General features: G+C 32.2%; 2 protein-coding genes and 1 pseudogene across 2 annotated transcripts; 2 read left to right on the forward strand and 1 right to left on the reverse strand.

Moving 5' to 3' along the window:
* Positions 1-551: 551 nt before the first annotated feature.
* On the reverse strand, positions 552-5237 carry LOC146897600 (adenine DNA glycosylase-like). The gene is made up of 7 exons (XM_085735732.1): positions 4734-5237; positions 3487-3546; positions 2915-3034; positions 2575-2672; positions 1915-2441; positions 1607-1713; positions 552-948 (listed from the first exon to the last, which is right to left on the reverse strand). The coding sequence occupies exons 1-7, from the start codon at positions 5154-5156 to the stop codon at positions 856-858; spliced, it is 1428 nt and encodes a 475-aa protein (XP_085591858.1). The 5' UTR covers positions 5157-5237; the 3' UTR covers positions 552-855.
* A 1022-nt stretch (positions 5238-6259) lies between these two features.
* On the forward strand, positions 6260-8985 carry LOC146897601 (heat shock 70 kDa protein 4-like; annotated as a pseudogene).
* Positions 8986-14207: 5222 nt separating this feature from the next.
* On the forward strand, positions 14208-26698 carry LOC146897602 (putative LRR receptor-like serine/threonine-protein kinase At1g05700). The gene is made up of 13 exons (XM_085738739.1): positions 14208-14314; positions 20604-21147; positions 21974-22455; positions 23339-23477; positions 23557-23628; positions 23759-23830; positions 24051-24131; positions 24292-24431; positions 24702-24922; positions 25063-25189; positions 25489-25551; positions 25813-26002; positions 26100-26698. Exons 1-13 carry the CDS (start codon positions 14218-14220, stop codon positions 26503-26505), a joined length of 2634 nt encoding a protein of 877 aa, XP_085594865.1. The 5' UTR covers positions 14208-14217; the 3' UTR covers positions 26506-26698.
* Positions 26699-27647: the final 949 nt, after the last annotated feature.

The raw sequence follows: 27647 nt of genomic DNA on the forward strand, positions 1-27647 counted from the left end.
GTGCGATAAGAAAGTACCACTTAAGCTGAAAGGAAAGTTCTATCGGACAGCAGTCAGACCGGCAATGTTGTATGGTACGGAGTGTTGGGCGGTTAAGAGCCAACACGAGAGTAAAGTAAGCGTAGCGGAGATGAGGATGTTGCGTTGGATGAGTGGTAAGACTAGACATGATAGGATTAGGAATGACATCATTAGAGAGAGAGTGGGGGTAGCACCTATAGTAGAAAAGTTGGTAGAAAATAGGCTTAGATGGTTTGGACATGTAGAGAGAAGACCCGTAGACGCCGTGGTAAGAAGAGTAGATCAAATGGAGGAGAGTCAGGTTAAAAGAGGTAGAGGAAGACCTAAGAAAACTATTAGAGAAACCATTAGAAAAGATTTAGAGGTCAATGAGTTGGATCCAAATATGGTCTTTGATAGAACATTATGGCGGCATTTGATCCATGTAGCCGACCCCACTTAGTGGGATAAGGCGTTGTTGTTGTTGTTGTTGATCAACATATGATAATAAAAAGTATGAAATAAATTAAGCAGATATTTAAAGAGGATTATTGTTACTAAAACATGACCAATCAAATAAATTATACATAATACATCTATTTTGTCATGTTAATTTCCTGATAACTCAAACCAAGATAAAATTAAGATACATTGGTACCTCAATTACAAAGAAACATAGCATGGCAAAGATATTGAGAACCATACATACCACAGCTATGGCAAAAGGTATCATGAAGAAAAAAGCACCTTTCAAAATTAACAGTGCAGTCTACTAAGAATAAAATGCAAGGAAAGTGTTATACATCAGCAAATTAATTTGTAGCTTGTAAATGCAGCCAATCTGATTCAACCAGGCTAGTTTTTCTTGGTTGTTCTAGTTCTCTTTTTGGTTGGCACAAGGTTAGAAGGAAGTCTTTTCTGCTTAAATTTTTTAACCATGTCATACACCTGCAATGGTATATCAAATTTAAGATACGGAAATACGGTATTAAGATATAAAGCAAGAAGAATGAGAAACTTCAAATTTGATTCTTTGAATCTAAAGAATAGAACGGTCTATTTTGTTTGAGAAAACATTCTTTGTACAAATGTCTGAAAACAAGAAGCAAAGTCAAAACTATTGTTGCCTTGGTGGTTAGGTATTCTATAGAGTCCCTGCACGCGAGTTTAAACCACGCCTGCTAATTTTAGTCAACCCCACTTAGTGGGATAAGGCTTGGTCGTTGTTGTAAACCAACAGACCCTAAAGCCTTAGACATGTAGTAAATCCACTAATGCAGTGCACCAAATACACAGAAGGATAAAATGTAACCACTAAAGATCCTTAAAAACTGTTGTAATTGTGATACTGTATCAAATCTAAGGCCCCATTTAATTACTATTGCAGAAGATTGTCAAACAGTTTTCATATAAGCTTTAAGTTGTTTTCATAAGCTATCTTCGATATCTTATAGAAATAAGCTAATACAACTGAAGGAAATGTGATAAGTTGTTTGTAAGGTCTCTAAAATTATCTCACGAGTGATTATGCCATTAGATAAGTTCAATTAAGTCAATCCAAACATGCTCAATGTCAAGTGCGGAGTTGCTAAGTGCATCATAATACCTTTCTTACACTGGTCGTCAGTCCCATACTTGAGAGGGCATTGCTTTCAACACATTTCCAAGTTGTAGTTTCATCGTCCTCGCTTTTCAACAAATCTCCTACTGTCCCTTTTAAGGGGGAAAAAAGTAGCATTAGTACAAAAGAGTATACATAAAATGCAATCATTGTATTCATTTTCATGCACATCTGTAGGATGATAATATGTATAATAAATAACCAGCATAACCTATTTAAGTAAAGTAAATGTGATGCGGAGAAACAAAAAGATTAAATTCAACTTGAAATGTCATATAGAAAGAGGTTCAAACCTTTTAATTGTAACACCAGCAACTCAACATACAACTTGAGACGAATGTGACTAAAAATATGAACAAATTCCCCGACATCTTCCCTCAAAACAACATCGCAGGTCTTTCTGATGTCAATTTTGAGACTTTTTTTCAAGAAGCAATCAGTTGCTTTTCGTCTAGCTAATGGAGCAGTTTCTCCATCTACTAAGACAGACGGAAACTCCCATAGACCGGCAAGCAATCCTTCGTCAGGCCTTTTTACTAGAACAAATTTGCTGCTAGATTGGTTTTCACCTCCAAGTAATTCAACAACACATACAGCACAAAAATCGGATCTTGGTTTAACCTTCACAACCTTAATTGGATAATCTGTAACTGCTGCTGTACTATTATCTTTAGCAATTGACAGTGCATGACAAAATTCTGAAGCTGGACACGACGAACAGCTTGGGTTCAAAGGGGTGCATACAGTTGCACCGAGTTCCATAAGAGCCTGATTGAAATCTCCTGGACGAAGAGGATCGACCAACTGAGCTGCTATTTCCCTTAATCTCCATTCCAACAACACGCATCAATAAAGATAAAAATAAGTAAAGGAATAGAAATGCAAGCAATGATTACAAAATTTTACGAGATAAAATGATGAATAACTTGTTCCAGAAGTTTACAAACACTCACCAAAATCTCTTAATGATTGCCGAGTCTTTTGGATTTTCAGAAATGACCCTTAGCCTGGCAATCACCCTTATCACATTCCCATCGACAACAGGTACTGCCTGATAATTTAGTTCATTAGAAATAGCCAACATTTACATTTCAATAACGAAAATCTATGTAGTAAAGACACTTAGAATTAAAGGTGTGTCAAGTGTCCAAGACATGTCAATGCCCAACACCGACACAACACTAATACATCTAGTTACATTCTATCACTTCCATTTTCGTAAATGATTGATTACTGGTGTCAGTGTGTGTCTGTGTCAGTGCTTCATAGACCAAAATCACAGAAAATACCCACCTCTTTGAATGCTATAGAGGCGATTGCTCCAGATGTATAATCTCCAATTCCAGGAATCTTTCGTAGCATAGAAGCTGTTTTAGGAATACTACCTCCTTCTGCAACTATTTTTTTTGCCCCCTAAGCAAAGAAATGTTAAGAGCCTAGTTAAACCTTGCGGCATGTATTGCTATTAGCATACTTCTCTCTTATTGATCTGTTTTTACTTTCTTTGAGAGGGTTATTTACCTTCTCATTATTCATAACATGATATCAAGGATCTTTTAGCATACATCAAAAGCAGGAGAAGTTGTTCCGTATGAAACTGGAGATTCTACGGAGGCTATGTTTGACAATATCCATATATGAGACTTTGATTTATACATTATAAGCCTTTTTAATTTTTTTTTGTTTTTGGGAGGAAGCCTTTTTTAACTGTTTTTACTGTTACTAAGAAGGCAAAAAATATAATGTGATGGAGGAAGACTCGTATTATCCATTAGAAGTTCAAGCAGTCCACAGTCTATTAAAATTTATAAGTGAGACCTGTAAGGTATAGCAAGAAGAAAAACAATGTTGTAGTGAGAGCGCACCTCTAAAAGAAAACGACCTCTCCGATAGTATCCCAAACCGGCCCAAATCTCATTTACTTCCTGCACAGATATCAAAACAAATGCTTGCTTTTAAATTTCATAACTTGAATGTGGAACCATATCATCAAATAATCAGCACTAAATTTCACAACTTGTCAGCATCATAGTGTCAAAGCAGAATATTTTCCGAATTAATTCATGACCCCCGAAAAATGACAGGAACTTGATAACATAATAACAGAACATTTGCATTTAAGTTCACAACTTTCGCAACTTGATAACATAAGTTTGACAGAAAAATAAACAACAACCAAGCTTGTTCCACATGGTGATGTTTTCCACGTGGATCAGTCAACTAAACCATCTAACTCAATCTATTAGACTACCTCTACCTATTCCAGTCCAATGAAGCACTGAAGGATGCAGACCCTCAACACTGTTTCGTAGACATCATAATAACTTAAGAAAATAAAAATGATTGAATGCTATATGTGTCGTTATCGTGTCTTACACTATACAAGTCTTCAATCTGAAGTGCAGGTCGCACATAGCTCCACTCTTCTTATAGCTTCCACAAATCTTCTCCATTTATGTTCAATCCACTTAAATGAGACTATGTCATCTTGTCTATCATAGAGCTTCACAAAATTCTGTTTAATGATTATATTTTAATCTAAGGTAACCACTAATCCATTATACTATGTGTTGGAACAGCAAATCTCCCATACTATGTGTTAGAACAGCAAATCTCCCAAATCAGATTAATAAACACACACAAGAACACAAACAATTGATTATGGAGTTTGGTCAATTGCGCCTACATCTCCGACACATAAGTGATGGCTGTAGTTTTTCGATTATACAATACAGTGTTTAAATACTATTGTCCACTCGCTCTGCTCCACTACACTCGACACGCCTACCCACTTAGGACCAAGATTCAATCCCTGCTGCTAACATTTCCCTCTCCCGTCTAACAATATAATAACAACCTATGAAGCACAAATGCAGACACATACATCAAACACGACATTGACATCTAACACCTAATGATAATTTGAGAAAACGACATAATTCAATGTAATCTCACGTGTCAGTGTAGGACACCGATACGTGTCAGACACGGACACGCCTTCGATCAGAAGTGTCGGTGCTACAGCTACGGAGCTAACAACTAACATTTTGCCTATAAAAAAAAAAAACAATTTTTAGAAACAAAAAGGGAAAGGGAATGAATGAAAACTAACCTCAAGAGAAGCATTAGCAAGATGATGAATGGTGGGCCATTTAAGCATCCAACGGTTAAAATAAGCAATAACAGTCTGAACCCTTGTTTGCTGTAACATAACCTCAGAAACCCAAACACCATAAGCTCTCTTTTCAACTTCTTCTTCTTCATGTTCATCATTCAATGTTGTTCTCCAAGGAAGAACCCTTTGATTACGATCATACCAATCCAATAAAACCGTTCTCAGTTTGTGGGTCTCATCTTTGGAGAAGAATGACGCTGAATCTTCAATGTCTTCTGTTTTCACCAAAGTTGGTGTCTTTTTGGTGACACTATTAATGTTACGCTTTCGGGTCTTGTTCTTGTTTTGGTTCTTCTCTGACATGGTGATGTTGGAAACTAGTGAAAGTGGTGATACTGGTAAACAAAAACACAGAAACATAAAATGGGTTTGTCTAACGTTGGTGTCGTTCAACTTCAACTCGTAAAAAAAAGCGGTACTGTGCTCTTGGTCTTACCTCTACAAATTTGAAAGAGAGAAAAATTCTTAAATTCAATAAAATTTCAAAGCAGTGGTTAATCTGAAATTTTTACTGAATTCGAAACTACCTCGCATCACTGTTATAAACCAAAATCCACGTTTTATATTTCATCCAATAAATAATGTATGTGATGTTCAATATAGACCATATACATCATTTATTGAATGAATTTAAATATAAATAGAAGGTAGATCTCACTATATTAAAAAAATTCATTTAAATTGCATCATCCTCTTTTCATTTGTTTAAACCCTCAAATTCTCATGATAGTAAAAAATTTACAAAATGAATTTACTAAATTGCTTTAAACATTATTTCACTTAAAATTTATCAATTAAAATATTAAATTTAAATAAAATTATCTCTTTTAATTTTGTTTATATTTCAATATATTGAACGCCAGTATATTGTAATAAAATACGAGACTTTAAAGAATTTATGTAAAATACCAATTGATGGTAAAACTATAGTACTTCGATAATTTTTAAAATAGAGGGATTACAATTGTTTGAAAAGTTAGATGACGAAATCGCACATAGTTCAACCTACCTGGATGAAGAGTGTAATTAAACCTTAAAGTTTTAATGATTATCAAAAATATTATTTAAAAAAAAAGTGAAGGCTCGCAATAATGAACAATCAACATCACTTAGATGAGATAGTAAGTAAATCTGTCTAACTTAACCTTTAATTCAGATCAAGTCTGAGAATGTACGATAGATACTTTGATTCACATCAAAAATCAACAATGAACAATGAAAGACATTTTTTTTTAACTAATCCAATGCGATGAATGCTAAATAGATGAGATAATAATGTATTTTGCATTATTATAAGAGGAATGCACTTGAATTAAATGAATGAAAATGTTTCATTTCATTGATTTACTGATTCATAGTACAAAAGTATAAATAGATACATTTGTTGGGAATAAAGTCATCTATGATAAGGATTTACATTTGAATTTAAGCTAATCATAAAAAAAACTAATTAGGAGAATTATGCTCTAGTGTAACTGACTATGAGAGTAATACTCCAACACTAATTATGGCAGTATAAGAGAAGAGAATGATATTCTCTAAAACAGTTTTCAATCACTTGAAAGAGAATGGCTAAAAAATACAAAGGTCCAGCAATTGGAATTGATCTTGGAACAACCTATTCATGTGTAGCAGTTTGGCAGGGCCAAAACAATAGAGCAGAGATTATTCACAATGATCAAGGAAACAACACAACACCTTCTTTTGTTGCTTTTACTAACTCCCAACGGTTGATTGGTGATGCTGCTAAAAATCAAGCTGCCTCTAATCCAACCAACACTGTCTTTGGTAATTTATCTTTATTTTAGATTGGTTTTTAAGTTTCATTTTTCACGAATTGGTCATTTATGATACATTTTGTTTGCAGTGTTGGCCTTTACGTTATCTTCTTGTTGCATGTTATATTTTGTGATTGTGTGAACCACATGTTTTGTTGCATAATTAGAGATGAACAACATTCAGGTGTCCATTCATCACGTAGAGATAAATGACTCATTGTTTTAGATTAGTTTGTTGAATGATGACATCTTTACGAACAATGAAATACTTTGGTTTTTTAATTTTTGGATTTGAGTATTTAGATTTAAATAAGAAAGGATATGGTCATATGGACATATATGACATGTTTATGTAAGTTTTCTCGATATTCAAATGTTACATGTGCTTTATTTCAACGAAACTTGTTAAAAAGGCTAACAGTGAAAGTATAATATAACACAAAGGATCAACTCGGAAATATAAAAACTTAAAAGGACTAATCCGGGAATAAGGTGAGACTTAAAGGACGGTAGGTGTGATTTTGCCTTTTTTTTTTCTGCTCAGCTTTCATGTGAACAAAACAAACTTTTATTGGTGCAGATGCAAAGAGGTTGATTGGAAGGAAATACAGTGATTCTGTAATTCAGAATGACATGCAGTTATGGCCATTTAAGGTTGTTGCTAGTTCTGATGACAGGCCTGAGATCATTGTTAAATATAAGGGTGAGGAAAAGCGTCTTTGTGCAGAGGAAATCTCATCCATGGTCCTCACAAAGATGCGTGAGATTGCAGAAAAGTTTTTGGAGTCACCTGTGAAGAATGCAGTTGTTACTGTGCCTGCTTATTTTAATGACTCTCAGTGAAAAGCCACAAAAGATGCCGGTGCCATTGCTGGCCTCAATGTAATGCGGATAATTAATGAACCAACTGCGGCTGCCCTTGCATATGGCCTTCAAAAGAGAGCAAATAATGTTGGAAAACGAAACGTGTTCATCTTTGATCTTGGCGGTGGCACTTTTGATGTGTCCCTTCTGACACTCAAAGATGATAGCTTTGATGTAAAAGCCACTGCGGGAGATACTCACCTAGGAGGAGAGGACTTTGATAATAGAATGGTGAACTATTTAGTGAAGGAGTTTAAGAGGAAGAATAGAGTGGACATTAGTGGAAACCCGAGGGCCCTTAGGAGGTTGAGAACTGCTTGCGAGAGGGCTAAAAGGACGTTGTCATTTGATACCGAGTCAACAATTGACATTGATGCTATATACGAGGGTATTGACTTCCATATGCTAGTCACCCGTGCTAGGTTTGAGCAACTCAACATTGATCTCTTTGAAAAGTGTTTGGAGATTGTTAAGAGTTGTCTTACTGATGCTAAGATGAACAAGAGTAGCGTGGATGATGTTGTACTTGTTGGTGGATCTTCCAGGATTCCCAAAGTGCAGCAACTCTTGCAAGACTTTTTTAAGGGGAAGGATCTGTGCAGTAGCATCAACCCGGATGAGGCCGTTGCTTATGGCGCAGCTGTTCAGGCTGCTTTACTTTGTGAAGGCATTAAGAATGTTCCAAACTTGGTGTTGCAAGATGTTACACCTTTATCACTTGGTGTGTCGGTAATAGGAGATGTCATGGATGTGGTGATTCCTAGAAACACCTCCATTCCGGTTAAGAAGACAAACAAATATGTTACAGTTGAAGATAACCAGTCCAGTGTCTCAATTAAGGTTTATGAGGGTGAGAGAATGATTGCTAGTGAAAACAACCTTCTTGGTTTGTTTAATCTCTCAGTTCGTCGTGCACCTCGTGGCCTTCTTATCAAGAAATGCTTTACTATAGATGCTAATGGTATATTAAACGTCTCTGCAGAGGAAGAAACTAGTGGTAATAAGAAAGATATTACAATAACAAATAAAGATGGAAGACTGTCAAGTGAGGAAATCGAGAGAATGATACAGGAAGCTGAGCACTTCAAGGCTGAAGACATGAAGCATGTGAAGAAGGTTAGAGCAATGAATGCTTTGGATGATTATCTTTATGACATGAAGAAAGTTATGAAGGATGATAGTGTTACTTCCAAGCTCACTGTTGTAGAGAAAGTCAAGATCAATTCTGCAATGATAAAGGGAAAGAAATTGATTGATGGAACACAGGACCAAGACACATTTGTGTTTGTGGATTTTCTGAGGGAGCTTCAGGGAACATTTGAATCTGCTTTGAACAGGTTCAACATAGGTTACTCTCATGATGAAAGTGATTCTGATTCTTATTGATCAATTTTGAGTGATTTCCTTTCTGTTTATGAAGTTCAGCTTCTTCGTCTATGATGTTGTAGCTGTTTGTTTTGCTTCTTTTGTTTTTGATAAAATATGAATTTTGGGCTTGTTTCTTTTCTTTTTATCTTCTTTGTTCCAAAGAGCCTGCAGATTTTAGATTAAGCATGAATTTGCTGTGAAATATTTATGAAAAAGTAGAATATTAAGAATTTGTATTAATGATACCATTCAAATTTGAAAATTTCAAGTGCAGTAACAATTATTTCAAAGAATCAAACTATCATGGCATTTACCTTGTAGCATTCTGGTGCATGTTTTGTAAGCCATACACATTAAATAAAAGGTCACCCTAACTTGTGTCCTAAATTAAAAGAGTTAAATAAGGAATTAAAAGAAAAGATTTGTAACGAAAAGATAATTGTTTAACCTTTTAAAATATTGAATGCACAACTTTTAAGATTATATTTTTAGATTTGATTTCTTAACTTGTACACTAAGGTACACAAATTACCATTTCCCACAAAAGAATCAAAATGTTTTGAAGTATTCATAGTCAAGCTTTAACATGAATTGGGATAGTAATTAAGCGTAGAGACTATCATGTTATAGTCTGATGACCACATCTCACGGATCATCGATATGAGATATCAAGTCTATATATAAGTATAAATATTAGGAGTAATGTTTATACTTGATGACCCACTATGAGAACACTACGTAGTATGTTATGAATGTGTTATAAGTTATTCTCATAGTGATAATAGTATATACCTCTCTTATATCTGAAACCACTATGATCCCTAGATGTGAACTCGAGTGCTTTGTTGCAATTCAAAGCGTTGTTTGTAACATGATAACTATAAATGATAATAGTATATACCTCTCTTATATCTGAAACCACTATGATCCCTAGATGTGGACTCGAGTGCTTTGTTGCAATTCAAAGCGTTGTTTGTAACATGATAACTATAAATTAGTTTAGCATGTACTTGATGAATCATATTGAGGGACATAAATGGCCTATATGGGATTTGCCCCTCCGACATAAGAAGAGAAAAATCTTTAGATCTCTTGATGGAATATGACTGTAAAAGTGCATGGTCGTGCTGAACTAAATCAATATAAGATGTTAGACTTACTTATTTGTACTCATTATATTCCAGAATCAAGAAAATATATTTAAGCAAAAAAGAATCAAGAAATATAAATATTTAACCATATAAGGGATGACACAATCTATGACTTGTGTTCAATATAAGATATAAGGAAAAAGAGGTAATTAATATACGCATGATCGTTATCACAAAAAGATTTTGTCAGATCAAATAACATTTTCGTCACTTACAACGACGTATTACTAAAGGTATATCACTGTTTATAATATTAAATATATATGATTTAATATTATTACTGATATTACGATAACTTACAAAGTCACACACAAAAGATAGATAGATTAGAGAAATTAAATAAATAAAACTTATTTATGAATTGGGGCTTATTCGTAATTAAATTAATAAGTAGGACTTATTATTTAAATTATGAAATGCAATACACTGTAAGGCACGATGCGTTTAAGTGAAATGCAATACACCATAAGTTATGGTGCACACAAGTTGGTCTATATATAGAGCTCACAAGGTGCAAAATTTGGTTACCACTTCTAAAAACTTGATAACCAAAAAACGTTTGTTCGTGTGGACATGTAGAGACGTCACTACTTTGCTTTGTTCATATTCAAAAGAGTTTCAACAACAAAGTTTTTACAATTCAAGAGGTAGCATTTCCATCATTGATTCATGACAAATTCATATTGATCCAAGAAGGTAAATAAATTTTAATTATTTGCTTCATTTTATATCATGAGTTCCCTTCGATAAAAGAATGTGGCAAAGTTTTTAAGAAAGTCGAAAGTTTTTTTAGAGATGCCCACTCATCACAATATTGCTTAAGAATACCTCTGGTTTGGTGAATGAATTTTTTTTAGAGGTTTCACGTCAGATAGATTCTTTCTAACCAAACAATTTTTTCCATTTTAACAATAACTTACCAAACAACCTAATAATATATATTTCTTCAAAAAAAAAAAGGGTTAATTATGTTTCTAGTCCCTATAAAATAGCGACCTTGTAAGTTTAGTCCCTACTTAATTTTAATAGCATTTTTAGTCCCTATAAAAAAAATTTACTTATAATTTTAGTCCCGGCTAAAACAAAGTTTGATTAATTATCCTTAAACTCTTAAATTTTTGAACGATTTTTTTGAGACAAGATTAGAACACTATGAAAGGTTCGTTTACTAAAATTTAGAATTTTCTGACATGAAATGAATTAAATATGAATTTTTTAAAACGACAAAAGTTAAAGATAAAAAGTAATAAAATCTGGATGTAGAAATCAAATTTTGCGATAATTTTTTGCGGACGAACTTTTAGTAATGTTCTAAACATGTCTGCAAAAAATTGTTCAAAAATTTAAGAGTTTAAGCATAAATTTAACAAATTTGAATTGAGTAGGGACTAATACTCAGTGCAGAAAAACAAAATTAGGGACTAAAAATGCTATTAAAATTAAGTAAGGACTAAACTTACAAGGTCGCTATTTTATAGGGACTAGAAACATAATTAACCCAAAAAAAAAAAAAAACCTAATAATATATAGGAGCTTTGAAATATTATTGTATGAGTAATGGAATCCGGCATGAAAGATCTGTTAAGACGCCTCAGCACATTGGAGTAGCTGATAGAATGAACATAACTATTGTTGAAAGGGTGAGAACAATGTTATTTCATGCCAAGTTACCCAATGTTTTTTGGGGTGTGGCTCACTGCAGTTTATTTAATCAACTTATCCCCTTTAGCTCCATTAAATGATGATGTTCCAAATAGGTTTTGGCCAGGTAAAGATGTATCCTACAATCATTTGAAGGTGTTCGGTTGTAGAGTATTTGTTCATGTTCCAAAAGATGAGAGATCAAAACTCGACTCAAAGTCGAAGGAGTGTGCATCTTCTTGGGATATGGAAATGAAGAATTCGGGTACATGTTATGGGATCATGTAGAGTAGAAGATTATTAGATATAATTCAATAAATTTAGATGCAAAAATATGTATCAGTGAAAAATAATCCTTCTCAATGAAAATATTTTCCCGTGTTTTGTTAAGTATCAGTGATAAATGTTTCTCCTATATTTTTTTTATATTATTGATAAGCGAACTATATCTATTAGTTAAAATTTATTTTTATTAATGTTTTTTATACTCAATATTGAAATAGTTGTAGCTTTTTCATAGGACTACCTAAACAGAAAAAGTCATATGAAGTAGTTCTATTGCATAAAATAGACCCAATGTAAGATAAAAGTACTTGCACATCATAAAACTTATTAATAGTAAACGTAAACTTAAACTTAATATATAGGGGTCATTTGTTACAGATTTAAAAAAATGATTTTGACATTCAATAATTTAGAGATTTTAGAAAGAAAAAAAAAACAAAATCAATTTTGTGTTTGTTAGAAAATACTCTTTAAATTGATTTTTTTCGAATAACCAATTTAAAAGGGATACTTTTGTTAGAAAATTTTCAATAATTTGGAGATTTTAGAAAGGAAAAAAAACAATCAATTTTGTGTTTGTTGGAAAATACTCTTTAAATTGATTTTTTTTTTTCATTTTTTTCAAATAGGAATTTTAATTTGTTTAGATGCAACTATAGAAAAGGGATATTTTTGTTAGAAAATTTTCTCCATCTTTTGATACTTTTTTTTTTCTTTCATCTAAAAGAAATCTATTTATTTTTTTTTTGAAAAATTACTTTTGACAACTTTTTATTTGAAGCTGTTTTTAGAATTTTTGTAGATTCTGATTTTTTAAAACTATTACAAACAAATACAATACTCTTTAAATTGATTTTTTTTAAAAGAAGTGGGATTTTTTTTTAAAGTTATCACAAACTTCCTCATAGACCTGCTTGTTACGAGATTAAATAAAAATGATTTTGACATTCAATAATTTAGAGATTATTTTTTTTAGATTTTTTTATAAAGAGAAATAATATAGGTTTATATTCATCAATTAGCATAATTTTAGTCGTAGGATAGGAAGTTTATGTTAATTAAGTTAAGTTTTAGTTGAGTTTTACGAAAGAATCCATTCAAAAACTCGCGAAAGACCAAGAAGCGGGGAGATGCCTTGAAGCCATGGAAATCCAAATGAACCAGACAATTTTGTAGCCGTAATATGCATTTTACAAATTCAGCATTGATTAAGCTTGAGGCATAGTCGTACTTACGTTTTGATGAGAAAAATTGAAATAAGGAGTCAACTACTGACTACCTCGCATCACGGGTTATGAGCCCTGCATCGCGAGAATGCAATGGAATTCAAAGTGATCGTTATTGTCTATCTCGCACTGCGGCCTATAAGCCCTGCATCGCGAGATAGAGCAATTAGGTCAAAAGTAGATGCTGTCAGACTATCTAGCAATGCAAAGTAAAATTCTTGATATTTATTAATTAACCTTGTATTGAATCAACTCTGTTTAATATAATGCGTCTACAATATCGTTTACCCCATGCAACATTATCAAAAATGCTTGAATATTTGACTCCTTCAAAAAAAAAAAAAACTTGAATATTTGATTGATTTAGAAGACCCATGGGTTGTTGGATGAGATACTATGGCTTTGTTTGCGAGTTTGAGTTTGGAGGGGAAGGGAGGGGAAGACTTGGGAAAAAAGGAATGAGCAAGTGGAAGAAATAGAGGAAAATGGAAGGGAAGTGCTTTGGGGGGTTAACTTTTCTTCATAATATCAAACCCTCCTCATTTGGGGGAACTAAAAAATTGTATTAGAGGAGGGTTTTGGGGGTTTTGGATGATTTATATGAATTCTTCAAATTTAATCTATGTTGTTATATTATTTTTATAATTAAAAATATAGTAATCATATGCATTTGTTTATCATTCTCTAAAAAATTACTCTTTTAAATTTTTTGAAAGATTTCTTCATTTTTCCTCATATTTTCCATCACTCAAAGTCTTCCCTTCCCCTCCCCTCCAAACTCGCAAACAAAGCATAAGAGTATTAACTACATTTCTTTTTTTTTTTTTGCAAAAGCCAAAAAAGATTTAAGTATTAACTACAATTACTCCGACTGTGTAAAGTTGACGTCCCTTAATTAGTGTATCCTTTAGAATATAGTTAAGTTTGGTCCATTCCTCATATTTCTTTGCCATCTCTTGTAGGGTAGAAGGGTCGTTGAAAGCCGTCCCTTAACATTAATAAAAAAAGTTAAATATTATAAAATTTAACTAATGGAGATAATCGTTACTGCAGTATAAATGCTTCCTTGTATAGCATTACCATTTATCAGTCCATAATTGTATTCCTAATGAAACAAACAATGATGAGAATGTTACTGCATTTTCTTTCCATATTGCTTGGCGTTCTTACTATTTTGGTTTTGATACAAGCTCAGGATCAATCAGGTTTGTTTATGAATTTGTCTATAGCATCTTTAGATCACATAGTTATTACTAGTAATATTATTTGTATGCATCTTCTTATTATAAAAGCTTATAAGGCTATAAGCATGGTAGACAGAATCGCGATCCAACTCGTAGGATCATACGAGTTTGCGATCTCGCAACCCCCACCGTGCCGGAACGTCGCCGGAATCGTAATCTGATGGGAGCGGTCGGAATCGCCGCGCAAACGCGTGGAAGCCGTGGAATCGAGTGTTTCGGCCGATTCTGTGCGGCTGTGCGCCTTCCTCAAAATTCCGGGTTCGTGGGTCGGGTTCGCGACCCGGTTACTTAAAAAAAAATGTTTTCTTTATTTAATACTCCCTCCGGTCCTATTTATAAGAGAAACTTAGGTCAACAAAAGTTGATGTATCTAGTTAAAAATTCAGTCCAAATACATTAATTTTTGTTGACTCAATTTTCTCTTATAAATAGGACCGGAGGGAGTATTCTGTATTGCTGACTTTTTGTAACGTTTTTGCTCAATAATTAATTGCATATATGTCGTTTTGCTTCTTTTTTCTTGGTTGTTTTGGGTTTTCTTTTTCTATACTTCAAAGTTCTATGTGGTTTTGGTTTCTACTCTTTTACAAGTTATTTTTTTTTCAATAATTAATAATTGTTCATGTGATTTAAAAAATTAATAATAATACTAATAATAAAAGAAAATATATTATGTTTTAATACTTTTTATTAATAAGTATATAATAATAATTTTTTGACAATACAATTTATTTGTTTATTGATTAAGTAATTGTGGTATTGTTTAAAAAAAATTAATTGTGGTATTTTGAAGTGTTTTTCCACTTATATAATTTATTTTTAATTTTTTTTTGAGGGAATTTATTTTTAATTTTTATGTGTTATGAATTTGTGAATCTATATTATTTTGATTGTGATTTGAGTTTTTTTACACTTAATTATGTTGTTTTATATGCATATATATACAAATATACATGAATTTGTAAGATTGGTAGGATCTTACGATCCATGTTACGATCCTCCGATTCACGATCTTGTAACCCTTCCCCGATCCTGCATAGGATCTCGATTTTGTCTACCTTGGTTATAAGGTTAAGCTTTTGCTTAACCCTAATCATAAGCTAAACTAGAACCATGTCACAATTTCACCTAAGCCAATATTATACCATAGTAGAATAAGTCATAATAAATATTATATCATAGTAGAATAAGTCATAATATTTCACGAAGCCTGCGAGCATCCACAAAACGCTTCCACTGCCCACCAATCATGATGTGTTGGTATGGAGTAGATCCAAAAATCAACACGCAATCCCAGCCATTTCCGCAATCATCCACCAACTTAATAGAAGTAATTCTCATATCCATTATCTTCACAACTTCTCCTTCATAAATCAGCACCTAACACGGAAAATAAATTAACATGTCAACAGCCTAACAAAAAAAGACAGTCGTTGGTAAATATAAATATTCTCACAACAAACATTTTCCATACCAAAAAACCCTTGACTGCATCAAATTCAGTTAACTTCTTCACAAACTCTATCTGAAAGTTGTTGACATCGTTATGATAAGAAATCAAAGGAATGAAAGGGGGGAGATTAGGATCAAAAGTTGTCTCGACATTTGTTTTGTCAATCATAAAATGCGTAGGAGGATCAAATACGGGAGGCTTAATCACTTTGCCAAACCTATCTTTCAACTTAATCACGAACTTCATTTGATCCACAAATATGAGAGAAACCCAAGCACCCAAGCTGATCCCATAAAAATCACGCAAGGATTTCCATCCATTGGAGAAAAACACAGACCCATCAATTCTTTCCACCAACACCTCGAACTGATTGCTCTTTGCATCAATCAAAGTCGCAAATCGTTGAACTTGGTCCCCAAAGTCGTTCGTGAACATGTTAGGTAGCATAACAGCCCCCTGATTCAACAACAAAAACGATTAGAACCATTACAGATAACAACATTTAAAAAAATGAAACATGTCAGACAAAATCATCTTCACCTCTTCAACATCATACTCGACTATGTATGTCCTAAACTTCATACAATACTTATTGACATCACTTTCAAAGGATGAAGCTAGATTTTTGAGCAAAGGACCTGCAACATCATAAAGCTTTAAAAAATGGGAAAGGATATTAAAAAACGTCGTAATTGTGTAAAAAAATAACCATATCACCTGTCAAGCAGTGATAGGACAACAAAGTTTCAATACAACGACCCTCCATTTCATGATTCAATGATAGAATAATGGAAGGAGAAAGGAGGCTGATTTTATAGACTTATTTTAATATGCAAACCTTGTGGTTTTTTTTAATATGCAACAGTGTGGTTTTTTTTTATTAAAGAAATCCGCAACCGTGTGTTTTTAATGGCACTTAATATATAATTGATTGAAAAATATTCTACAATAATACCAGAAAGATATTCGACGTGCAAAATATATGGAGAACCTTAAATATGATGTCATCCCAATTTGATTTGAACCATATTATTTTAATTTGCAACCGTGTTTATTTTTTTTTGAAGAAAATTATTTAATGCATTTCTTTTATTTTAACCGTGCATATTTTTTTGAAACCATATTATTGAAAATTTGCAACCATATTATTTTATTTTCCAACCGTGTTCTATTATTAAAAATATGATGTCATACCATTTTGACTTGAAATAGAATAAATTCAAATGGGTTTATTAGGAAATGCTTTAAAATTTGAAATGAATTGCCTTAAATTATTTAATGAATTTCCTTAAATGAAATGAATTGCCAAACAACCTGTAATTGAATGAATATATTGCGTGTATTAAGACTTATTTTAATATGCAAACCGTGTGGTTTTTTTTAATATGCAACAGTGTGGTTTTTTTTTAAAGAAATTCGCAACCGTGTGTTTTCAATGGCAGTTAATATATAATTGATTAAAAATATTCTACAATCATACCAGAAAGATATTCAACGTGCAAAATATATGGAGAACCTTAAATATGACGTCATCCCAATTTGATTTGAACCATATTATTTTAATTTCCAACCGTGTTTATTTTTTTGAAGGAAATTATTTAATGCATTTATTTTATTTTAACCGTGTTTATTTTTTTGAAACCATATTATTGAAAATTTGCAACCATATTATTTTATTTTCCAACCGTGTTCTATTATTGAATATATGATGACATACCATTTTGACTTGAAATAGAATAAATTCAAATGGGCTGATTAGGAAATGCTTTAAAATTTGAAATGAATTGCCTTAAATTATTTAATGAATTTCCTTAAATGAAATGAATCGCCAAACAACCTGTAATTGAATGAATTTATTGCGTGTATTAAGAGTGAGGAGGTCAAACGTAGAATTAAATGCTTTAGAATGTGAGGGAAAATGTTAGGTTAATTTTAGGGTTAGGGTTAGCTTGACCAGACAAGCTTTAGTAAGTAAGATCTCTTTAAATTACTTGCTAACACGGAAAATAAATCAACATGTCAACAAACTAACAAAAAAAGACAGGCGTTGGTAAATATAAATATTCTTACAACAAACATTTTCCATACCAAAAAACCCTTGGATACATCAAATTCAGTTAACTTCTTCACAAACTTTATCTGAAAGTTGTTGACATCATGATGATAAGAAATCAAAGGAGTGAAAGGGGGGAGATTAGGATCAAAAGTTGTCGGGACATTTGTTTTGTCAATCATAAAATATATAGGAGGATCAAATACGGGAGGCTTAATCACTTTGGCAAACCTATCTTTCAGTTTAATCACGAACTTCATTTGATCCACAAATATAAGAGAAACCCATGCACCCAAGCTGATCCCATAAAAATCAAGCAAGGATTTCCATCCCTTGGAGAAAAACACAGACCCATCAATTCTTTCAACCAACACCTCAAACTGATTGCTTTTTGCATCAATCAAAGTTGCAAATTGTTGAACTTGGTCGCCAAAGTCGTTCGTGAACATGTTCGGTAGCATAATAGCCCCCTGATGCAACAACAAAAACGATTAGAACCATTACAGATAACAAAAAAAATAATTGAAACATGTCAGACAAAATCATCTTCACCTCTTCAACATCATACTCGACTATGTATGTTCTAAAGTTCACACAATACTTGTTGACAACACTTTCAAATAATGAAGCTGGATTTTTGAGCAAAGGAACTCCAACATCATAAAGATTTAAAAAATAGGAAACGATATTAAAACACGTCGTAATTGTGAGAAAAAATAACTGTATTACCTGTCAAGCAGTGATAGGACAGCAGAGTTTCAATACCACGACCCTTGAATCAACGAAAGAATAATGGAAGGAAAAAGGAGGCTGATTTTATAGACTGATTTTAATATGTAAACCGTGTGCGTGCCTTTTTTTTTTAACTTGCAAACGGTGCTGTTTTTTTCAATATGCAACCGTGTGACCATTTTTTTTTAAAAGAAATTTTCAACCGTGTTGTTTTAATGCTAGTTAATGTACAATTTATTTGGTGTTATTTTATTTCCATTATGCAAACTGTGTGGTTTTCTTTTAATATGCAAAAGGTGCTGTTTTTTTTAATATGCAACCATGTTGCCTCTTTTTTTTTTTTAAAGAAATTTTAAACCGTGTGGTTTTAATGCTAATCAAAATTGATTATGTGTTATTTTATTTCAATTATACAATTTTGTACGTAATTCACGGGTCTAATTTGGGATGGCAGTTAATATGCAATCGTGTGTTATTCTATTTAAAAAATTAAATTAATAAGCAATCGTGTTATAAATGGCAGTTACTACAACATGTAATGAAATAACTTTATGGCGTGTATTAAGGGTGAGGAGGTCAAACCTGGACATAAATGTTTTAGAATGAGCGGGAAAATGCTAGGTTAATTTTAGAGTTAGAGTTAGCTTGACCTGACAAGCTTTAGTAAGTAAGATTTCCCTCCTAAGCATCTTAACCTAGCTTCAAAAAGTCTCACGTGTGCATTTAATGCAGTATTAAAAGTCATTTCCTCTTTCCAACAATTAATACAACCCTAATCAAACTCTAATCTTTTTATCTTATTATAAAAGCTTATTATTAGGTTAAACTTTTGCTTAACCCTAATCGCAAGCTTGATTTCCCTCCTAAACATTTTACCTAGTTTCCTTAGAAAGTCTCACAAGTGCATTTAATGCAGTATTAAAGGTCGGTCATTTACCCTCCAATTCTTGGTGACCTTTTATTTACCAATTTGAATTTGAATTTTCCTCTTTCCAGCAATTGATTTGGTCCTAATCTCCATGAGTCTCTTAAGTCTTTTGGCTCTCTGTATAGAAACACATATGGAATAGAATTTTTTGTCATCCTTAATTAGCAGCACATGTTATGTATGGTAACCTATACTACCACATTTAACTAATACTATGCGGTTTTCCAATGAAATATCATGATTAGGTACTATGAAAAATAACCCATCGGAAAGTGCTCTTTCAATGTATTAAGGGGTGGGCTGCGTTAATGTATGTCCTATAATTTCAATGTTGTGAATGTTATTCCCTCCGTTTCAAAATGAGTGTCGCTTTAGCCAAAAAAATTTGTTTCAAAATGAATGTCGCTTTCGGTTTTCAATGCAATAATAACTTTTTCTTTTCAATTGTACCCTTCAATTAATACTATGTTACACTACTTCCAAAATATTATTTTTTCTTTAATGAAAAACAAACCAATAGTTGATTAGGATAATTTGGTAAAATTGCTATGACATTTTACTACTTTATTCCATTCCTTAATCTGTGTGCAATTGGCTAAAGCGACACTCATTTTGAAACGGAGAGAGTATTTTTCTTCATTAGGTGCATTTGTACTAAACAAAGCATCTTCTCTTCTCTTATTTGTTTCTTTTATCCTCTTTGCAGATTAAAAAATTTCCTCTAATTTTATTTTAATAAGTGCAAGGAAGTGTGATTATATTTTTGATTTGTTCTATGTACAAATATATCTTGGTATGATTATCACTCCATATTTAGATAATTTTTAAATTATATTTTTTTGACTTTGTTGTCAAAATATGAAAATAATTTTAATGAATTTTGTTTCAAATATGTTAAAACTAAATAGATGTTTTGATAAGATCGAAATACCCTTATAGGGCATTTAAGGAAAATCTTGATTTCAATATTATTTATCTATTGAATTTTTATGTTTTCTAATAGACCCGGACATCGCACGGGTCAAAAGTCTAGTAGTTGAATAAGTTATCTTAATTTATTCTTCTATTAATTTATATGTCTTAGGATTCATTAGCATAGATTGTGGTCTACCTCAACATTTGAGCTATTTTCAAACGAGCAGAGACATAAATTACATTTCAGATACAAAATTCATAGATACAGGTGTAAGCAAGAGGATGCCATCTAAAGTTAATATTCATCAAGAACTAGAATATGTGAGGAGCTTTCCTAGTGGAGTGAGAAATTGTTACAGAATAAATATAACAAGTGGTACTAAATATTTAATCAGAGTTTTTTTCTATTATGGAAACTATGATGGTTTAAATAATCCCCCACAATTTGATCTTCATTTTGGAGCTAATCTTTGGGATACAGTGAAGTTGTCCTCCCAAGAAGGCTTTGCAACCAAGGAGATCATATACACTCCATCACTAGATTACATACAACCATGTCTTGTTAACACTGGCAAAGGGACCCCATTCATTTCAGCTATAGAATTAAGGACTTTGAACAATACAACTTATGGCACACACTCAGCTAAATCAGTATTATCACCCTCTGGACGATTTCACATGGGTTCCAAATCCATCAAAAACTTGCAATATCGGTAAGATGGAGTCAGCTATAGCAGCACATTAATTAATTAGCTAATTTTAATATTTATAAAAGAGAATTGTTAATTTACATTCATCTAAAAACATTAAGATCGAAATTAATAAGTGTGCACCTTTTTATTTAAAAAAAAAATCACTATATGAAGTCACTAAGAAATCAAGGATAGTTTTGTAAATTTTGATTGAAGTTGGTGTAAATTAACAAGATGGGTGTCAATTAAGATAGATATTTAAAATCTTTTTTTATGAGTCAACTTTTTCTTTTGAGAAGAACTTATGTTGAATTTTTTTGGGTTGTTTAATGCTTATAATAAAACGAGTGTAAATTAGCAAACTAAGTGCAAATTAACAAATGTTTTGAATGAAAGCTACAAAACTAACCTCAAGTTACTACTTTTAAATACTAATAAAGATGCGGTATTTTTTTATTCAAATGAAAATGTACACACTTTCTAATTTATACTTTAATGTTTTAGGAAGATTTAAATTTGCAGCGCCCTTTATTATAAATAAGGAAAATATTAAATAGTGCCCTCAGGGAATTAGTTAAATAACTAAAACAAGTATCTTTTTATAAAAACTTGTGTAATTATTACTTAATCAAAAGTCAAAACTTATATTTTCAAGACAAAATTTCTATTTATAGTTTCCTTAACTATTGCCCTTAGGGAATGCATGAATTACACAGCTTTGAATGCAAAAATTACTATATTTGCTTCCTTAACTATTGTCCCGAGGGCACTTGTTAACATTTCCCAAATAAATAACATCCAAGTCAATTACTGATAAGTTTTTTGGTCATGAACAAACACAATACAGGTACAAAGATGATGTTTTTGACCGCATCTGGTATTCTCAAATATTCAGTAATAATTGGGCACAATTAAGGACCTCCCTTCACAGTGATGATCTAGATCAGAATGATTTTGAACCACCAGCAATTGTGATGAGCAGTGCTACTACGCCAGTAAATGCAAGTGACCCTTTACAATTGCATTGGAATGCAGATAATGTAAATGACCGATACTACCTCTACATGCACTTTAATGAAGTTAAAAATCTGGCACCAAATGAAACTAGAGCGTTCAACATCACAGTGAATGACGAGTTTTGGCATGGACCTGTGACACCTATATACCGAAAAGTAAAAACCATATTTAGTACAACACCTTTAACCGGAGGCAGAAGCTATCTAGTTTCCCTTTTCAAGATAGAGAATTCAACCCTTCCACCCATCCTCAATGCCTTTGAAGTTTATAAAGTAAAAGACTTCTCACAACCAGAAACTGAACAAGATGATGGTAAGCAAGCCCTTTAATTTATTTGAAAAACTTGTTACCTCGGTTCTTAAATATAGCATCTTATTGATATATTTTCATGTGTTAATTATTTATTTTAAGATCTAACAATTTGCAACTAATTTGCTTAAAAAAAAACAATTTGTAACTAATATTTATATATTAAATATTTTCAACATATATTAGTGATCAAAGGTTTTTTTTTTTTATAGAAAATGTCTTAAACTAATGGAGCTGACTTTAGAGAAAGATGATAAATTGTCACAAAATAATCATATTTAATGTTTGACACGAATAAATAGAATTACTTTCAATTGAGGGAACTTGTGAATTTGTTTTTAATTTTTAATTTTTGTTATTCTCTCTAGACAGACTTAAAAGACTTGTATTTAAATTTAGATTGAGCCCTAGAAATATATTGGGCTACCCTGATGACTATGTTAAATTGTCAAAATGGTCTTTATATTTACCACTTTGAAGATGAATATATTCTAAGGTCGCAAGCCAACACCACCAGACCAACTCAAATGCACTTCATAAGAATTAGTTTCCTATATTTTAACAATTTACTATCAATTTGGGTCATATATTTAATCACTTCCTGTCAATTAACCATTAAATTACTACTGAATTTGGTCCTCAACTCTCATAAGGATTTGATAGTTTCCTCTAAATACTATACCAAAAAAATAAATAATTCTCTCGTAAAGAGTAAATTTGTAAAATAATATTTCTACCAAATTTCTAATTTGCTTAATTTAGTAAATTATATCTTATACTTAGGACAAAAAATATATGATTTTTAGTATAATTTGTGGTGTAAAGTAAACTGTGCGTAAATTGGCTTGAAATATTTTGACCTGTTTTTCTTAATACCAAATACTAGTTGATATTATCACAAATATCAAGAATACTTATGAGGTGGCTAGAAATTGGAAGGGAGATCCGTGTGGTCCTGTGAAGTATATGTGGGAAGGCCTAAACTGCAGTATTGATAACAATAACATCCAAAGAATCACGTCTTTGTAAGTTTAGAATCACTTAAATATACATAAATTCAAAAACTTTAATTTTCCTCTGAATTATATTTGAAAATGCAACCAGGAACTTGTCTTCAAGTGGATTGACTGGTCAGATAGCATCTTCTATATCAAAGCTGACTATGTTACAGTATTTGTGAGTTCCTAATCTCATTTGATTAAATAATTTGGTTAAATGATGAAACTAAATCCATTCAATTTGAAAATTAATCTCTCTGCATTGGGGGATTCAAAATCGTAACTGCATATAAATTGTTTCATTTCAGGGATTTATCAAACAATAGCTTAAAAGGTTCCTTACCTGATTTTCTGATGCAACTGCAGTCACTAAAAGTCTTGTAAGTCCTATGTCAATGATTCAAATAAAATTTCATTGATTATTAGTATAAGGGAAATTGCTAACGGATGCCTCCGGGGTCCTATGTCAAAATGTTTCCTTTTAGAGTAATAATTGCTTTTACTTTTTTTTGCATGCTTAACCAGTGCCCGGTTAGCATGACCCTTAGTATAAAAGGTAAAACGGTGTCATTTTTTTTTTTTTTTGTCGTGTGTTGGCAGAAATGTGGGGAAGAACAAACTTACAGGGTTAGTTCCAAGTGGACTCCTTGAGAGATCAAAAACAGGTTCACTATCATTGAGGTATGCCTCATACTCAAAGCTACAAATATGTCAATTAGTTTAACTCTTAATTCTAGCAGTTATTTTTCTAAGTCTTCAGCCTCTATTCTAAATTTTTGTATAATGCAAATATCACCAATGATATGATAACTAATCTTTTAGCACCTTTAACTTCTTTCAGTGTGGATGATAATCCTGAACTTTGTATGACAGTATCTTGCAAAAAGAAGAACATTGTTGTACCACTTGTTACATTGTTTTCAACATTAATTGTAATCCTTTTGATTTCTCTTGGACTTTGGATATATAGAAGACAAAAAGGTACTTCATTAATCATGTCTACATATGCTTAAATTTTTTTAATCATCCGACTTTAAAGAAAAAGAGACCCTAGTAATCTGGAATTCGGTCGAGAGGTAGGTAATGTCTGATCAAGTATTGTTCCACGCTGAACATTCTTCTTATGGTGAAATTAATTAAACACTTAAACTCAAGTTGAACAAATGGTTTTTCTCCAATCTCTATATCCACATTTATGTCTAATTTTTTTCCACATCCTTGCATATTTTCATTCAATTTTCTTTACCACAGTGGCTACATGGTCAAAATCTAAGAAAAAGGATTCAATGAAATCAAAGCATCAAACATTCAGTTACACTGAAATTCTCAATATCACTGATAACTTCAAAACTATTATTGGAGAAGGAGGATTTGGAAAAGTTTACATTGGCATTTTACAAGATCAGACTCAAGTAGCTGTAAAAATTCTTTCAAAATCATCAAAGCAAGGTTATAAGGAATTTCAATCTGAGGTTAGTTGTTAGATTCAAGTTAACCAAAGCACAATGAATTCATTCATGATTTTAGTCAGTGGTAATAGTATTCACATTAAGAATCCTGCAATATTTTCCACAGTTAACTTTGGTAGAGATAACATTAACTCAAAATGCAGGCACAACTTCTAACGATTGTTCATCATAGAAGTTTGGTCTCTCTCGTTGGATATTGTGATGAAGGTGAAGTTAAAGCATTGATCTATGAATACATGGCTAATGGAAATCTCCAACAACACTTATTTGGTAAAGTATATTTTGTTTTTAGTTATCTTAATTGTAGTTGTTGTCCTCTTGTTATTCTTGTTCACATAACAAGTCCTCCCTTTTACAAATAATTATTTTGTTCATCAATCATATTATAATAAAAAGTGATGATATGACAAGTTTTTTATTGATGTGTAGTGAAACCTAATCTACTAGGATGATTCCACATCAACATCAATAAAACCTAATCCATTTAGAAGAAATTTTTTTCCATCTTTTCATTTTAAAGAGTGCTTATGCAAAATTTCAATGACTAATGTCTATATGCTTGCATGCAGATGGTAATACAAATATCTTGAAATGGAATGAGAGACTCAAAATTGCGGTTGAGGCAGCACATGGTAATGTATACACTTTATTTTTAGTATGTCTCTTGATTCTTTTAAAGAGTTTTGGTGCACCGGTAAGGTTGTTATCACGTGACTGAAAAGTTACATGTTAAGTCTTGGAAACAGAGTAAGGTTGGAGATAATACATCAATTGACGGGACCCCTTCTCGAACCCTGCGTATGCGAGAGCATTAGTACATCAAACTGTCTTTTTTTTTATGTCTCTTGGTTCTCTTGTACCCTTACATTGCAGTAATTACTTTGGATTTTCAGGATTGGAATATCTGCATGATGGATGTAAACCACCCATTATGCATAGGGATTTGAAGCCTGCCAACATATTACTAGATGAGAATATGCATGCCAAGATAGCTGATTTTGGCCTAAGTAGAGCTTTTGGTAACGATGTTGATTCTCATATATCCACACGACCTGCTGGTACACCGGGTTATGTTGATCCTAAGTAAGGGCCAAATGCCAATATTATTTGTATAATCTAACAGAAGCAATATATTATATCAATATCACTGATTTTGTTAATTTGTTTGTTTTCTTAATAGATATCAGAGAACAGGAAACACAAATAAAAAAAATGATATCTACAGCTTTGGAATTATTCTATTTGAGTTGATCACTGGTCGAAAAGCACTAGTAAGAGCATCTGGTGAATACCTTCACATACTTCAATGGGTTATTCCCATAGTTGAAGGAGGAGATATTCAAAATGTTGTTGATCCAAGGTTGCAAGGTGAATTTAGCATCAATTCAGCATGGAAAGCTGTAGAGATTGCCATGTCATGCGCATCATCAAATGAAGTTGAAAGACCAGACATGAGCCAAATATTGGCAGAGCTAAAGGAATGTCTATCTTTTGAGACGGTTCAGAGAAATAATGGAAGCACCAGAACTAGAGATGAATTGGTTTCTATAGCTACTATATCAGAAACCACTATTTTAGCTAGATAACCACCATTTTTAATGATATTTTTGTCTGTATTTGTTAGAAAATCTAGTGTGAGAGATGGTGGTCGAATGTTTAGTAGCATTCTATTGTAGAAGGAGATAACATAGTGCGGCGAAGCTTCAATGTTACTGACACTAAGGGTTTGTTTGGATGATCAAAGAAAGTAAAAGGAAAGAAAGTAATATGATTGTTTTAGGAATGAAACTGAATAGAAAGAAGGTAGAATGTGAGATGATTGTTTGGTTGTTTGGTACAAGTGAAAGTGAGAAGAAAGTGAAAAGAAAAAATGACACATATTTTAGTAAATGACACAAGTACCCCTCATTTAAAATATAACATTTTATTACAACTATATAAATATATAATATAAATGGAAAAGAAAATATGTCCTTGTAAATAAAGAAAATAGTGGTATAAACATTACAAGAAAAATGGAAAGGTAATCAAGCAATTTCATGAAGAACGGTTGAGTAGGTAGGTAATAGTGATGAAATGCTCTAAAATAAGGGCTATTTGGTCTTTTTGCTAAATTCATTGTTCTCTCCCAACTTTCTTCTCAATCTGGTGCGGAAAGCTTTCAAGGGATGGGGTCTACAAAAAGTGCACTTTCTTTCCTCTCTCACATTCAAACCAAACCATGGAATGAAAGTTTTCCATAAACTTTCTATCCTCTCTACTATCAATCCTCCCACAATCAGTTGAAACAAAAAGCCCCTAAATCTCAAATGTCCTAGTAGTCAGTCTAGATACTAAATTCTAGAATGTTCATGACATTTCCTTATATAAATGTAGTATTAGTTTACTTTACTAACTATTCAAGTATTCTATAAAGATCTATAAGTGTGCATTATCGGTTAACAAAGTGATTCTATATCTTTATAATGTATTCTAAAAATATTTAAAAATGTGCATCATATTTGAACATTTTCAGGGTTAAATATGTTTTTGATCCTAATAAATGTTGTAAATATTGAGTATATTTCAAAAGTTTCAAATATTTTATGTCCCATATTTTTTGTTTTTAGTCTTAGATGAAGTGGTAATCCACTGAAAATAAACTCACACACAACTGTGAGGTCTTGGGTTCAAACCCAGTTCACAGCGTCCGGCCTTGCAATTTCGGCATTTGTCAGTTGAGCTAGGA

Source organism: Medicago sativa, chromosome 8, assembly GCF_051527215.1.
Source record: "Medicago sativa cultivar Bolivia chromosome 8, Bolivia_mono, whole genome shotgun sequence".
Taxonomy (NCBI): domain Eukaryota; kingdom Viridiplantae; phylum Streptophyta; class Magnoliopsida; order Fabales; family Fabaceae; genus Medicago; species Medicago sativa.

What these genes read in the sequence shown, in the direction of transcription:
- LOC146897600 (XM_085735732.1), bottom strand. Translation starts at nt 5,156, where the DNA reads ATGTTTCTGTGTTTTTGTTTACCAGTATCACCACTTTCACTAGTTTCC. An exon ending in GCAATCATTAAGAGATTTTG is followed by an intron (nt 2,442 to 2,574) that starts GTGAGTGTTTGT and finishes ATGGAGATTAAG; the next exon opens with GGAAATAGCAGCTCAGTTGG. An exon ending in TGACGACCAGTGTAAGAAAG is followed by an intron (nt 949 to 1,606) that starts GTATTATGATGC and finishes ATACCATTGCAG; the next exon opens with GTGTATGACATGGTTAAAAA.
- LOC146897602 (XM_085738739.1), top strand. Translation starts at nt 14,218, where the DNA reads ATGAAACAAACAATGATGAGAATGTTACTGCATTTTCTTTCCATATTG. An exon ending in CTGCAGTCACTAAAAGTCTT is followed by an intron (nt 23,831 to 24,050) that starts GTAAGTCCTATG and finishes GTGTGTTGGCAG; the next exon opens with AAATGTGGGGAAGAACAAAC. An exon ending in TCTCCAACAACACTTATTTG is followed by an intron (nt 25,190 to 25,488) that starts GTAAAGTATATT and finishes GCTTGCATGCAG; the next exon opens with ATGGTAATACAAATATCTTG.